This window comes from Ranitomeya variabilis, chromosome 2, assembly GCF_051348905.1.
Source record: "Ranitomeya variabilis isolate aRanVar5 chromosome 2, aRanVar5.hap1, whole genome shotgun sequence".
Classification (NCBI taxonomy): domain Eukaryota; kingdom Metazoa; phylum Chordata; class Amphibia; order Anura; family Dendrobatidae; genus Ranitomeya; species Ranitomeya variabilis.
The window spans coordinates 1,006,656,747-1,006,671,195 of NC_135233.1; the positions used below are offsets into that span (position 1 = coordinate 1,006,656,747).

General features: G+C 41.3%; 1 protein-coding gene across 1 annotated transcript in view; it reads right to left on the minus strand.

The window, feature by feature from the left end:
- Positions 1–4,475: 4,475 nt before the first annotated feature.
- The window catches only part of SLCO2A1 (solute carrier organic anion transporter family member 2A1), a 59,696-nt gene continuing 49,722 nt past the window's right edge, over positions 4,476–14,449 (minus strand). Inside the window, exons 9-14 of the mRNA XM_077291273.1 lie at positions 13,825–14,011; positions 10,906–11,035; positions 9,042–9,214; positions 8,896–8,960; positions 7,493–7,616; positions 4,476–6,028 (exon numbers count right to left, since the gene is read on the minus strand). Coding sequence (XP_077147388.1) covers positions 5,908–6,028; positions 7,493–7,616; positions 8,896–8,960; positions 9,042–9,214; positions 10,906–11,035; positions 13,825–14,011 — 800 coding nt within the window. The 3' untranslated portion in view covers positions 4,476–5,907. The remainder of the gene's footprint in view (positions 6,029–7,492; positions 7,617–8,895; positions 8,961–9,041; positions 9,215–10,905; positions 11,036–13,824; positions 14,012–14,449) is intronic.

A 14,449-nucleotide genomic window follows, 5' to 3' on the forward strand; every position in this document is an offset into this window, starting at 1 on the left:
AGGACAACATTGGATCATTCAGTGATCCACAATGAACTTCTGGAGAGAGTTTGCTGCACTGAAAGTAAAGGGGCCGAATAATATTGCACGCCCCACTTTTCAGTTTTTGAATTTCCACAAAAATTTTAAATAGCCAATAAATTTCGTCCAACTTCACAATTGTGTTCCACTTGTTGTTGATTCTTCACCAAAAATTTACATTTGGTATCTTTATGTTTGAAGCATGATATGTGGGAAAAGGTTGAAAAGTTCCAGGGGACCAAATACTTTCGCAAGGCACTGTATTTAATTCTACTCAATATTAAGTGATACAATTAATATTAATATAGAATAATAATAAAATGTAATAAATTAATATTAATATTGAGCAGTATTAATGTTAGCCTATTGGTTCAGCCCTCTACAGCAATCATGGTCTCTCATGTGGCCCCTTGTGAAAATGAATTGCCCACCCCTGGCATAGATCCACTTCCGGATTAGGTATCAGCTGATGGGTGGGGGTTTGGGAGTTTGGACCCCAACCAATCTCATTCATAGGATAGATAATAAATAGAAATGATCGAATTGATGTGATATGAAATGAATTTGTCCAAAATTTTTCGAATTTCACTGATCACGGCAAGTTTGAAAAATTTGTGATTCCCAAATACAGAAATTGCCTTAAATACCTGCTACCATATAACACAATGTAGTAGATTGCATCAGCCAGAACGCAGTAAAAGTGCAATTTGTGAGTGCTGCCTACTGATAGTGTGTGTGGCAGCATAAATTGTGAAGAATGTTAACATGTGGGGAAGAGAAAATAATGTCCTACATGTTTTTATATGCCAGGAGAGCTGGGCACGCTATACTGCCATGTGGGGGTCCATTATGCTTTAATAAAGAATAAAGATCACCGCGCTGCAATGCAGATATGTGAGCCTACGAAGTACCTGGGGTGCATATATAGTAATCGAGGGACTTGGCTAGGCTTGAAAGGATGCTGGTGTGCTACACTGATGGCTGGATAATGGGCGCACAGAGAGGCCAAGGTGTGAGGAGCGTCCACCCGTGGTGGCAACTCTCGCAAGCCTGGGATCCGGAGAAAGAAGGTGCACGTGTACCAGGTCAGAAGATAGCAGCGGGCTCTGGCTGGAAGCGCCGCCGCAGTGAAGCAAGTTTGCCGATTGCAGAGGGAACGTGACGTCATGTATAGCAAGGACGGGTGCGTGGAGAGGACAGCAGTCGACCAACGTGTTTCGAAAGACAGCGGTCCTTCATCAGGGTTTCGGCTGCTGTCTAAAGACTGTCCATATATTGTGAGTCTCGGCAAACTGGTGCAGCTGCTGGCTAATGATCTGCTAATGTGACTAGTCAGCAAGCTTGTTGGAACCTGGAAGCAGCACATGTTAGAAGGGGCTGGAGTTTATAATAAAGGTTTATTATGGAAAAAGACTTTATTGTGCTGTGTGTGATTTGGCCCAAGATGGATAGAGATAATAATAATAAAGGTGCAATGAAATTAAACTATTATATATTATATAAGACAGTGAATTGCTTGGGCTCACCTTCTTTCTCCGGATCCCGGGCTTGCGAGAGTCGCCACCATGGGAGGACACTCCCCACACCTTGGCCTCTCTGCGCGCCCATTATCCAGCCATCGGTGCAGCACACCAGCATCCTTACAAGCCTAGCCAAGTAAGTCCCTCGGTTACTATATATGCACCCCAGGTACTTCTGCATTGCAGCGCGGTGATCTTTATTCTTTTATTGCAACCACATTCATTGCTCCTTTCACCTGCAGCTTCAAAGCTCTAACTCTGTTAGTGCACCAGTGTGTCCTCTATTGTATCTTCATTTTTCAGTCACTCCCTAGGTGCGCCAGTGTGTTTTTCTGTTGCATTATGCTTTGTATTATTGACAACCCCCCAATCTATAAAGAAACAGGCAGGAGACTTTGTAAATACATATAAAGGTTTATATATAATTTACATACAAATATATTAACAGTTTACCAGTATTCGGTTATAAGTGAAAGCAGAACAGAATGACTGTAATATTTACCAGAGCTAAAACATGGGCTTTGTATCGCCCCAAGGGGTCCATATTCTACACACGCCCTGGTACACAGTATTTACAATGACATCTCTGCACGCAGGGAACGCCTTCACCTCTTTTTTTTTTTTCACTCTTATATATACACGCTGTAGCAATAATCCCGAGGTAGGAAACTTGTAACCTGGTTTCTGACGCAGCTGAAATGGACGGTTCTGTAAAATGTTATCCTGATGTGAGCAAAAAAACACATCCTGCATGTTCTATACAATAAAGGGGGAAATCTCCTGTTTCAGGATTTCCCCCATTTAATTCCTTTTTATGATTTCTTTTGATACAAGCACAACTGCAGCCCTGACGGAGCAATGTGGCGGAGCTGGATTGGCATGCTGGGTGGGCTGGAGGCGAGTTTTGGCCTGAACTGGCTCTTGATCTTGGAGAGTCACAAGGGCGCAGGCTGCGAATATTCTGTTGGAATGGTGAGAAGAATCAGTACAACCCTTTGGATGACTTTTTAGTGTATTTTACATAACCTATTGCAGATAATGTGGCACTGCTGGGTGTTCGCATGATGGGTATTTATTGCAGATGTGTGGAGCGTGATGCTTCACAAATGTTCAGAATAGATTTTTAAATGGAGTGTGTCACCTCCAAACTCCAAATTCAGCTAATTAAATACTTATATAGGCGACTTTGCCACTATAAAGGCACACCAGTAACATACAGTTTAGTTGAAGAAGAATTCACTTTTACTCCATATGCAAATAAGAGTGCTCTGATGCACCCTTGGCATGGCCAATAGTTGGTGCACCCTTGTCATGGCCATTAGCTTGGTGCACCCTTGGAGTGGCCATTATCTTGGTGCACCCTTGGCATGGCCAATAGTTCGGTGCACCCTTGGCATGGCCAATAGCTTGGTGCACCCTTGGCATGGCCATTAGCTCGGTGCACCCTTGGCATGGCCAATAGCTTGGTACACACTTGGCATGGCCAGTAGCTCGGTGCACCCTTGGCATGGCCAATAGCTTGGTACACACTTGGCATGGCCAGTAGCTCGGTGCACCCTTGGCATGGCCAGTAGCTCGGTGCACCCTTGGCATGTCCAATAGCTCGGTGCACCCTTGGCATGGCCAATAGCTCAGTGCATCCTTGGCATGGCCAATAGCTTGGTGCACCCTTGGCATGGCCAATAGCTCGGTACACCCTTGGCATGGCCACTGTCCCTCAGCTTGATTGACAGTGATTCTTACCTCACAGCAAGTGGTCACTAAAACCTGTTCCTGGCTTGGGCACTAACACTTGAGGAGCCAAGCAGCACACCTTCAGTGTGGATATGGGCATGCTCTTATCTCTGGCTCCTCTCTGATGCTGCTCTCTGCACCTCCATGTGTAGTGAGCAGCAAAGACAAGGAGGAGCTGGAGATCAGAGTCACACCTGGTGATTCAAAGTGATTTTTTTTTTCTGTAACTACACTTCTGAAATCTATTTTACCAGTATGTTTTTAGGGCTCACTCACATGATCGTATACCTGTTTGAAGTTTTGTCACATTTTGGCCCAGTCTTATACTATGGGGCAGTGCAGATCTGCGTTTTTTTTTTTACACATACCAATTCGGTATGAGAAACAAAATCGTGGACTGCAGCGAGAGACTCCGATAGTTGGATCAGGCGCACCTAATGGTAATTAGCTGAATTTTCAGTTTGGGGGTGACAGATTCCCTTTAAAAGTGATATCTAGCATGTATACTATATAACCTTTTTGGATTTCTTTGCACATTTACCGTGAACTTCTTTGCAGGGATTAGGTGGTCTGGTTTTGAGTTTTGTGACTTGTGCTTTATTTTCTACTTATTATTATCTAGGGTTCTTATAGTAGAAGCACCAAACCCTTAAAGAAATGGACAGAGAGCCATTCAATAAAGGACTTGTAACTGCAGAGAAGTCCCTCACAGCCTCACACTTTAGGTCTCCTATGGACTATGAGCCCTGACCGCAGACTTCTGAGTTCTTCTTACGTCACAATGACACAACCTGCAAGTTCGTCCATTGCACAATGTGACGTGCACTGATCTAGGGAATAATATGACATATATTACACATATTATATTTGTCTGTCGGTAATCTATCATCCATGTTTAGTTTTAATGGATCATTCATAGCGGTCAAAGGCCACACAGTGAAACATACGCGCTAATGATAGCACCGCTATAGGGCAGGGTGACAACGGCTTATGCACAAATTACGGGTGGTAATGTAGAAATAAGCAGAAAAGCACAATATTTTGTACGTTTCTATTATATGACACTTGCAAACCACGGGCCTGATTCAACAGTTACAATTTTTTAAGTTACTTTTTGTATTTGTGTTATGCGCAGATGGTTTTTTTTTTGCCACAAATTTATCAAAGTGGCACACACAGTTCATGAATTTTGCACAGAATGATAAAAATCATCTTTATTTTTGTCTTTAAATTATGCTGTGACTTTTTAAGCGCGTGAAGCATTAAAATGACATAAAATGTGTGCTAAAATTCTAACTGTATGTCAAATTACTCCAGCAGGAAGGACATTTGTAATAAACTGTACAACTTTTCAAAAAGTCGCAAATGATGATTTAAGCAAATACATTTTAAAACCCCTAAACTTGTCCCATGATGGCAATGAAAAAAATATATATATAAGAAATCACATGTAAAATAGACTTTAAAAAGGCACAAATGAAAAACAGGTGAAAAATATAAAAAATTAGACAAATACAATGATGAAAAAGGCCCCATGTGTTTTGTTTTTGATTTGTAGTTTTCTCTGATCCTATCATTATAATAAATATATTTTTACCTTTTAAGAATTCAGATGGTAAATTGCTTTTTTGTTAGTATTTACTCTTCTTTATTACAAAAGAAGAGAAAACCTTTTTCAGCCTGCCAGCCGAATATCATAGAGAAGGAGAAGCTAAGCAGAATGATCTATAGATTTATTGGAGAGTAGTCCAATGGATGGTGTCCGCCAATAACTGAAAGCTGGCCTGGATGAGTATGCCTACAGAAATGATAGCAATCGATTATTAGTACCGCCCACTGGACTCTTAAGCATAGACACTGAAGGGCTTTTAATCAGTAAATTACAAGTTATACTAGATCCAGCCTATAAATATATCTATCAATCTGCTCCGCTCTCTCTCTGCGCCATAACGTTCTGCTGGTAGGTTGCACATTATCCACAGCAGCACAAGACTCTTTCCTGCAGTCTCCGAGATTGTGATTACGGAGAAACCTTTCACGTTTCTGGCAGACGGAATCCTGAATACGAGCCTCACATCTGTCTTTCATAATTCCCCGGCTCTTGGTCTTCCAGGCTCAGCTTTGGTTACAGCCCAGCTTTTCTCCTTATTTTCTAGTTTGACCACAAGTCTGGATGCAGTTTTTCTGAGATGTATAAGAGCCTTAGATCAGACCGATCCTTCCATGTTTCCACTTCGAATGCTCATGAATTGTAGAATAATTTTGTGGCAATGACGGAATGAATCCAATTATTCCACCTCCTGCACCACAATTGCTCCCATTCACATACACTGGATCAGGATGGATGGCTTATATATACATATTTGCGACTACAAGTACAATGTCACTTGTACGTCTGTGCGTTCTTCTCGTCATATCATGTATACTGAGCTGCGGAAAGGAGACTTTTGTCTTATTTTCCAGGTTGGATTGTCATCTCCTTGTAATTGGGAGCATGTCGTGCTCTGCTGATCATAACCTCAGCTTTGTACTTTGTATTGCTAGGAGGGGCTCTGGCAGAGTCCGGCCCCTGAGGAGTACAGTTTTAAGGAAAAGGCTTTAGTCCAGCAGCCTGAGCCATGGAGGGGAGTAGCTATGCCACGCCAGAATCCTTCTCTTGTAAATCGTATTCTCTGCTCTTCTTTACTTTCCAGGCAATGCAGCTAAGCAGCAGTAATCCCAAGCCTTTGTATCCCATCTGAAGACCAAGATACCTATGGAGAGAGGATTATTAGCTCATCCTAACCCATATCTTTACATTCATGGTACATGCTTTCCACTAGGAGACATGGAGCAGCAGACGCTACGTTGCCAAATGAAGTCATTGAATTATTGGTAATGTCTGTTGCCTGCAGCCCAAGTGGTAGAATCGATGCTCCATCACTGGCATTGTACATTGCTAAGACAACATAAAGCCCTGTTATTTTTTGCTTATCTTGCCGCTAACTCCATGGGGCATTGAATCTTACATAGTATATCATTGGGTCTCAGACATATTGCAACTTAATAGAAATAACTTTTGCCCATTTATTCTGTTAGAAAATGTGAACTTCATAGAGTGGGGCTTACATATCGGACCCACCCCCGAGGAGTTAGTTGTCCTAGAATGGAGGTTATTTATGAAGAGCATTAGTTCAATAGTTAGTATGTAATAATGCAGGCCAAAGCATGGTAAATGTGTGGCCTGGCACAGCTTTCTCCAGCAATAACAGATGACTACGGAGGGCACCGTAGTTTTCATGGGACAATCCCTAAAAATGTATTTGGATGAGATATAATACATTGCCTATGAATGTGATATTTCTACATGGCATGGCGGCCACTCCTGACATATTAAGTTTAGTAAATACCTTTAGTCCCAATGAAATAATAATTCTGGAGCTACTTAACCTATTCCTACAAGAATGTATAGAAATATGCACAGCTGGGTGTTACCAGTAGGGAAGGGTGTCTTTACATTGTCCAATCAGCACGTACCATACTGTTTATGGACACACCTCTTTGACTATTTATCCATAACCTACACAATTATGAGAAAAGATGTTCTAGTATTGTTTGATGGGGAACACAAATATTTACCAAAACAGGTATGGCAGAAGTCGTGACTGGTCCTCTTTAAAGGGTTTTCCCAGTAAAATTATATTGATGACATATCCACAGGAAAAGCCATCAATATCGGATCGGTGGGGGTCCGACACCCTGCACCCCAAACAATCAGCTGTTTCCAGTTTGGCAGTATTTGGATGTAAACAATGTATCGTGCAGAACACCACAGCTCCAGTGTTTAGATACACTGTGTAGTGGCCGCTAGGGTTGAGCGACTTTTGCTTTTTTAGGATCGAGTCGGGTTTCGTGAAACCCGACTTCCTCAAAAGTCGGATCGTGTGAAATCGGCCGATTATTGTGAAAAGTCGGGGGGCCGACCGAAACACGAAACCCAATGCAAATCAATGGGGATTTTTTTTTTTTTTTTTTCTCTCTCTCTCTCTCTCTCTCTGTATAATTTTTTATATGTCATCATACTGAGCCTTAAATATGCTCACAAGGTGTAACAATTGTGACAAGGTTTTTGTGAGTAACGTACAAGGAGTCTAAAGTCCTCTGGTTGTGTTTAGAATCAGGACCTCCGTGCTGTATGGCCAAGCTAATGAGCATTGTATACTAAGTCATTATAGTACCTGTTCCTTAGAAGGTCATTGTCATAATATCGACATGCTCCTCTTTTCAGGCTGGAAGATGTAGACCACTGCATGCAGGTAGAATCAATGACCAGTCCAAAAATGGCTGGGGCTGGGAGCCATGCTGAGAAATAACAAATAAATACAAAGAGGTGAAGTCAGACGTGACATCAGATTATTTGAAAGCATATTGATACTGGATGTACCTTATTTATAATTTTGATGCATGTATTAATCTCATCCTTTTGTTATTGAACTTTTAAAGATTATCGCCTTGATAAAGGCCAATTGTGGCCGAAACGTTGGCTTATTTTGACTGTATGTCTGGTCTACAATAAACAAATATTTTTGTTGAAAAATTGACTTTTTTGATGTCCTCGGATTGATGTTTAATATTATAATTTTTTTCCTGAGGACAATATTTTGACAGCTCTCTGATTCATTGAATTTGATCCCCTTGATCTTTTTCTATCAGATTATTTGAAGTCCGTTTCGACTATAGTTATGGATGGATGACGTCTGCCCGATTGCTTTCAAAATTTTGATTGGCTGCTCATGGCCGCCGACCAGAGTACTGAACAAGTTCTCCTATCTGAAGGAATCGCTGGCACGTCTTCAGATTTATAGACAAGGAGTGATGTTGGCAAGTAGGAGGAAATTAGGAAGGCTCTGGTTCGGCCAACCTATTTTATCTTCTAGTTTGATTTTTAGAGGTTGGTTGTTGGCCATTAATAGTTGATTATCTAAATGTGCATGTCAAAGTAAAATCCGGAAATGATGACCTATTTAAAGGAGTTTTTATACCACCATAGGTTGGTAAAATTGCAAAGTGCTTGCAAAACCAAGCAGGAATAGAGGGCTTTTTAATTTTACGGATTAGAGCTTGTTGCCAAAGTTACCGGCTACCTCTGCGGTCTATGGCTTCCTAGGCAAGGCATGAGCTTGCAAGTTCTTTGCTATAGGGCTTGCAATCACGGGCTACTGAAGCTGGCCAAATCGCAGTGCTATAGAGATAAGGAGACCTCCAGGGTGGACAGTTTGTGGTCTGGGTGTGGTGCACGGAGTATATAGTGGTCTGGCTTCAGGTCAAATAGCTCTCAATGGTCCAAAATGGGATGTTCTCCAGCCCCATAGAAAGTAGTTCAAACTTAGCCTGATTAAAGGCTAAGTTTTATCTACTTTCCTTTTGTGCCGCAGAACATCCTTTTTGGAGGATTGAGAGCAGGGCCCCTGCTGCCAACCCACAAGGAGCACAAATCCTCTTCCCCCTCCCTCTGTCAAACAGGAAGTGGGGACTCCGAGGAGCAGTGTGTTCCAAAGATTGGATAATGAGACAAAGTTTTTAAAAAGGTTCAGTGAAGGAAGACTGAGCTTTGCTTTGTTCCTTTTTCACCATAACTCACCTAAAAGTCTCATCAGTAGAAACTGAATTCCGATTGCGAATGATTTCTCCTCCTGCGGTACGACCCTAAAAAAAAAGGGACAATGGAATTAAATGGGTTGTACGTTTTCATGAACATCCATTTTGTCCTCTATCTTTCCTACATACCTTAAGACCATCATATAAAGAGGATTATGGGACAGACAGGCAATAAGTCCAGCAAATGAGAGGAGGAACATTACGGGAAGCAGGAGATGGGCACAGCTCACGGGGCAGGAGCCGGACTGTGCTGTTCCCCCAGTATCACTGCCATCACTGATGCACGAGCAGTTTGTATATACCTGGATTAATAAAGAAGGCAGCCTTGTGATGACCAGGAACAGAGTAACATTTCTTTAGAAGCGAAAGCATTACACAGAGTAAGATTCAAACTCCCACGTAGATGGACAGCCCATGCATTTGTCATAAAACCACAAATTAGTAAAGGGAATTTGTCAGACGGTTTACGAATCCGGCGGCAGGAAAAAGTAGTGACGGGGGATCACTTGCTGGTTTTTTTAGTGCAGTTTTCATAAAAAGACCCTTTATCAGACACCTGACATTCCATCACAGACGGATAAATGAGTAAGAAGGATGGAGCATATTTAATTGAAATGCCCAATCCTTTTGTTCTCGGGGGAGATAAGCCACTCCCCTACACTCATTGAAAACGCAAGAACACTTAGGCAAATTTGCAGATTGGGGGCAAAATGTTGTATTTTGTATATGAGGCTTATTGTGCACAGTTTTTACACCTTCACAACCAGAGGTTTTTCCATTTTTACATTTTCATTTCTCGCTCCCCTCCTTCTCAGAGCCATAACGTTTTTATTTTTCAGTCAATATGGCCATCTGAGGGATGTTTTTTTGTGAGACGAGTTGTACTTTTGAAAGACACCATTAGTTTTAACATATTATGTACTAGAAAACGGGAACAAAAATCTAAGTGCAATAAAATTGCAATAAAAGTGCAATTCCACAGTTGTTGTTTTTTTTTTTTTTAGAATGTTCACCAAATGCTAAAACTGACCTGCCACTATAATTCTCCAGATCTTTGCGAGTTCATAGACACCAAACATGTCTAGGTTCTTTTTTTATTTAAGTGGTGAAAAAAAAGTGTGGTAAAAAAAATGGTTCCATTTTCTGACACCAGTAGCGTCTCCATTTGTCGTGATCTCGGGTTGGGAAAGGGCTTATTTTTTGCATGCCGAGCTGACGTTTTTATTGATACCATTTTTGATCACCCGTAATTGCATTTTATTGCAATGTAGCGGCGACTAACAAAGCGTAATACTGACGTTTTGACTTTTTTTCTCGTTATGCCGTTTAGCGATCAGGTTAATTCTTTTTTAATATTGATATATCGGTCGATTCTGAACTCCACAATACTAAATATTTCTATATTTGATTTTTTTATTGTTTTAGGGAGGTGATTTGAACTTATATATTTTTTATTCTTTTAATCTTTAAAAAAAAAATTTTTTTTACTTTTTGTCTGTTTCAGTAGTCTCCATGGGAGACTAGAAGCTGCAGTACTTCGACCGCCTCTGATACACACAGGTGATGATCAGATCGCCTGTGTGTAGCAGAAATGCTCACTTGCTATGAGCGATGACCACGGGGCAGTGCTCATAGCAATCCGGCAATGACAACCATAGAGGTCTGCTTCAGACCTCTGGTTGTCATGCCCACCAATCGGTGACCTGCGGTCAAAAAAGAGGGAAGTCTGAAATCGGCGTACTATTACGCTCGATGTCGGAAAGTAGTTAATCATTGTTTTTTTTCTAAAATATAGTGCAGACAGGTAGGGCATTTATGCACCAAATCCCCAAAAAAGAGGTTAAGACCAGGTGTCAGGTGGTTGAAACCCCAGAGTATTTGGCCATTTTTTTCCTTCCTATAATTTGGCCCTAAACCAAAAATCTTGGCATAGTAGTAAATATAATACTTAAAAACTTACAGGAATATAATCAGTGTGGTATGGGTCACTCACCGATGAATAAGTATTAAACGTACTGCATCCGGCATGGCAGGGGGACAGGTATTCCACTCCATTAGCCCCACACACTGGGTGAAACGCGTGCTCTGGGCAAGCACACTGCTGAATGCAGGTCATATTCGTACTGAAAAATATCACAATTTTTTGGTTGAACAAACTCATAAAAGTAACATTCATGACTAATTTATAAAAGTATGTGACTGATGTCTGTGTACTCATCACGGGGTATTCCGCCCAGTCCAAATTTTTGACAAGTAGTCCTGATTGCCTTATCGTAACAGTGAGCAAAATACACACTGTTATTTGGCTCTGGTTGCAGCGGTCGTCACCTGACTGCATACACTGTGCAGAATTATATTTGAATCATTTTATGCAGATTTTCCAACTCTACACTGTATAAACTTCAATGCTTATTGGATGAAGCAGACCAGGTGATGTGTATTTAGGTAATGACGAGAGTGAGGCCTGAGGATACAGCACCCTTTATCAAGGTGTGTAGAATTATTAGACAGCTAACTTTCCTCTGGCAAATGGGTGAAAAAAGAGATTTAAACGACCCTGATTAGTAAAAAATTGTTACCAAGTCTTATCGAGGGAAGCAGCCAAGATATTGGACTGTGATAACAGAACCATCAAAAGTTTTGTTGCAAATAGTCAACTGGGTCGCAAAAAATGTGTTGCGAAAAAAAGACAGACATTGACTGCCAAAGGTTGAAGAAGAATCAAAGGTGAAGTGACCAGGAAGCCATAACTCTCTAGTGCCGTCATATTCCAGGATGGCAACCTCCCTGGAGGCCAGAAGGTGTTCGATGTTCAGAGACGTGGCCAAGGTAAAGAGGCTGAAACTAGACCACTACTGAATTGGACACAGAAGGTGAAACGTTAAGATTGGGCCCAGAAACAACTGAAGCCAGATTTTTCAAAGGTTTTATGGACTGATGAGATGAGAGTGACTCTGGACAGACCAGATGGATGGGCCCGTCGCTGGCTCAGAACCAGGTACAGACCTTCACTTCCTCTCAGACACAACGAAGGTGGTGGTGGGGTACTGCTGTGGGCTGGTATTATTAAAGATGAGCCAGTTGGACCTTTTTTGAGGTTGAAGATGGAATCAAAATCAGCTCCCAAACTTACTGCAAGTTTTTAGAAGACTCTTTCTTCCATCAGTGGTTCCATCTGGGCCTTTCTTAAATGGGAGATTTACACTTTCTTAAAAATTCAGGCTTATTAGTCTTTGGATTGACCAATTGCACAGGAGTTGTTCAGAAATAAAATTATTCATTAAAAAAAATATATCGCCTTGAATTGTGCACGGAGTATGCTGTATATGTGACTTGTCATGTGTCGTCTAGATTCTCATCCATTTCTCTCAATATTACACGCTGCTAGGATTCCACATGCGGCTGTATATGCCAAAATCTGCACTGGGTTGGACAACCCCTTAAGTATATTCTTAGGTTAAAAAAACATGGAAGGGAATACAATTTTATTATAATTAATGTTAAGTATGGTAGATTGTGACTGCCAAATATTCTGAGGCGTGTTGCATTTGAACAAATATTGAAATGTTGAAGAAGAATTCAACCCATAAATATCATTTATAGTGTTTAGATAGGAGACAAGTATCTACAGATATCAACTTTTTAGCTTGTTTTGTCAGCTACTAGTTCACACGGCATAACCTAGGTTTATTCTCTAAAAGTATATTTACGCAAGGTTTTTTCAGTCGGTGAAAAATGGAAACTGGTTCAGGGAATGCTGACGAATTCTTGGTGGTTTTTTGTTGACATTTCCTGATATTTGCTAATGTATTTCTTACTCATTTTATGAAAATATTTTATACCACTTTTTGGGCATTTTTATCGCCAATAAGCAGAGAATAGCGAGAAGTGCGTATTAAACACGCAAAGTAACGCCCAGGCGTTTTTCTCCCTTTCCCTGTGGCTTCTACTGTAAAGTATGGAGTGGCTTCATAGCAGGAATCACCTGAAGAATGGGCAGGCCACTACTTTTAAACTCTGAGTCTTTATGGAAGCCCGAAGCTAATTAAAAAAGATCAAAAGCCGTAATGTATGACCAGCAGGTTGTTTTTCAATAGAAGTTAATAGAAAGAGTTTTTCAGGCGATTTTGAGAAATTTTTCAGGGTTTTATTTGGAGCTGATCCATTCTAAAACCACCTGAAAATATATTCCTTGGGAAAATCCTTATAAATAGTCCATCATCAAATATCATGTTCAAAACTGATCTAACATCAGATTCCCGAGATAAGTGACTTTATCTTTGTCCTACACTTTATGCTGACTTCTTCCATGGGTTGGCCCAGCGCCTCCTGCAAGCCGGAGAATCAAGCCCAACTCGTAATCCACACCTTGTGCTTTTCCCATAGATCTGAACTTCTTCTGGGCTTCAGCTCTATGGTAAAGCTCCAGACAGCATGGGGTGGATGATGTAGAGGTAAAGGGGCTGGATTCTCCAGCTTGGAGGAGGTGCCGAGGATGGATTTGGGCTATTGCATCTGACAATTCTATGTTGAGTTGCAAACTCATGTTGTATGCAGTCATATTTGGGAAGTGTCAGAAGTAACTGTTGTAACGAGAAGAAATCTCCTGTACTTGAACATTGCTGGAACATGAAGTAAGTTTCCCTGACTAGATCCCAAAATATTGAAGCCATCTGGTAAACCTCTCAGGGTTGGTCTCACCACTTAGACCATATTCATTTCTTCAATCATAGAGGGTTTTGTTTTTTTTCTTTTTCTCATCACTAGGGATCACACTACTAGGGACCCCCTCGAATCACAAGAACACGGACCTTTGTACCATTTTTGAATGTGGCTGCAGCTGATTCTTGGAAAAGCCCTTTAAGTGACATGGCCAATAAATGTCCCGTGTGATTGTAGTAGGCTTCAGTACCTGCCGCTATAGGATCCCAGTTTCTGTGTGGAGCAGCCCATGAAGAACAGAGGTACGAAGAGCAGGACCGAGGTGATCAGAACAGTCAGGGCAAAGCGAGGAATAGTCTTGGCAGAAAAACAACATTTCTTCATTATGATTCCTCCTATTAGCATTCCTAGGGCCGCAGCTGGCAAATTTACAGCACCTGTGTACACAAGACGTATAGGCTGAATTTATAATGGGTCACTTGAAATAAAGCATACATTAGATATGGGTATATCCTTCACAATCCTACAGATAAACATGGAGCGACGAGTATCCATGCTGCAGTGACATCTCCATCACCACCCTCTATGTGCCGATACGCCAGTCACAATCAGTGGACGGGCTACAGAGTTGCTTCCATTGGTTCTGTTTCTTCTTGTGGAGACCACAAAGCTGGGGTAAGGAAATGTGGAGGCAATGCTTCCTGGGAAAAAGTTATGTAAATAAGCTTTTCCCAAGAATCAATGATTGTTAAAGAGGATCTGTCATCAGGTTTTTGTTGTATAATCTGAGAGCAGCATGATGTAGAGGCTGAGACCCTGATTCCAGCTATGTATCACTTACTGGGCTGCTTGTTGTTGGTTCAACAAAATCACTG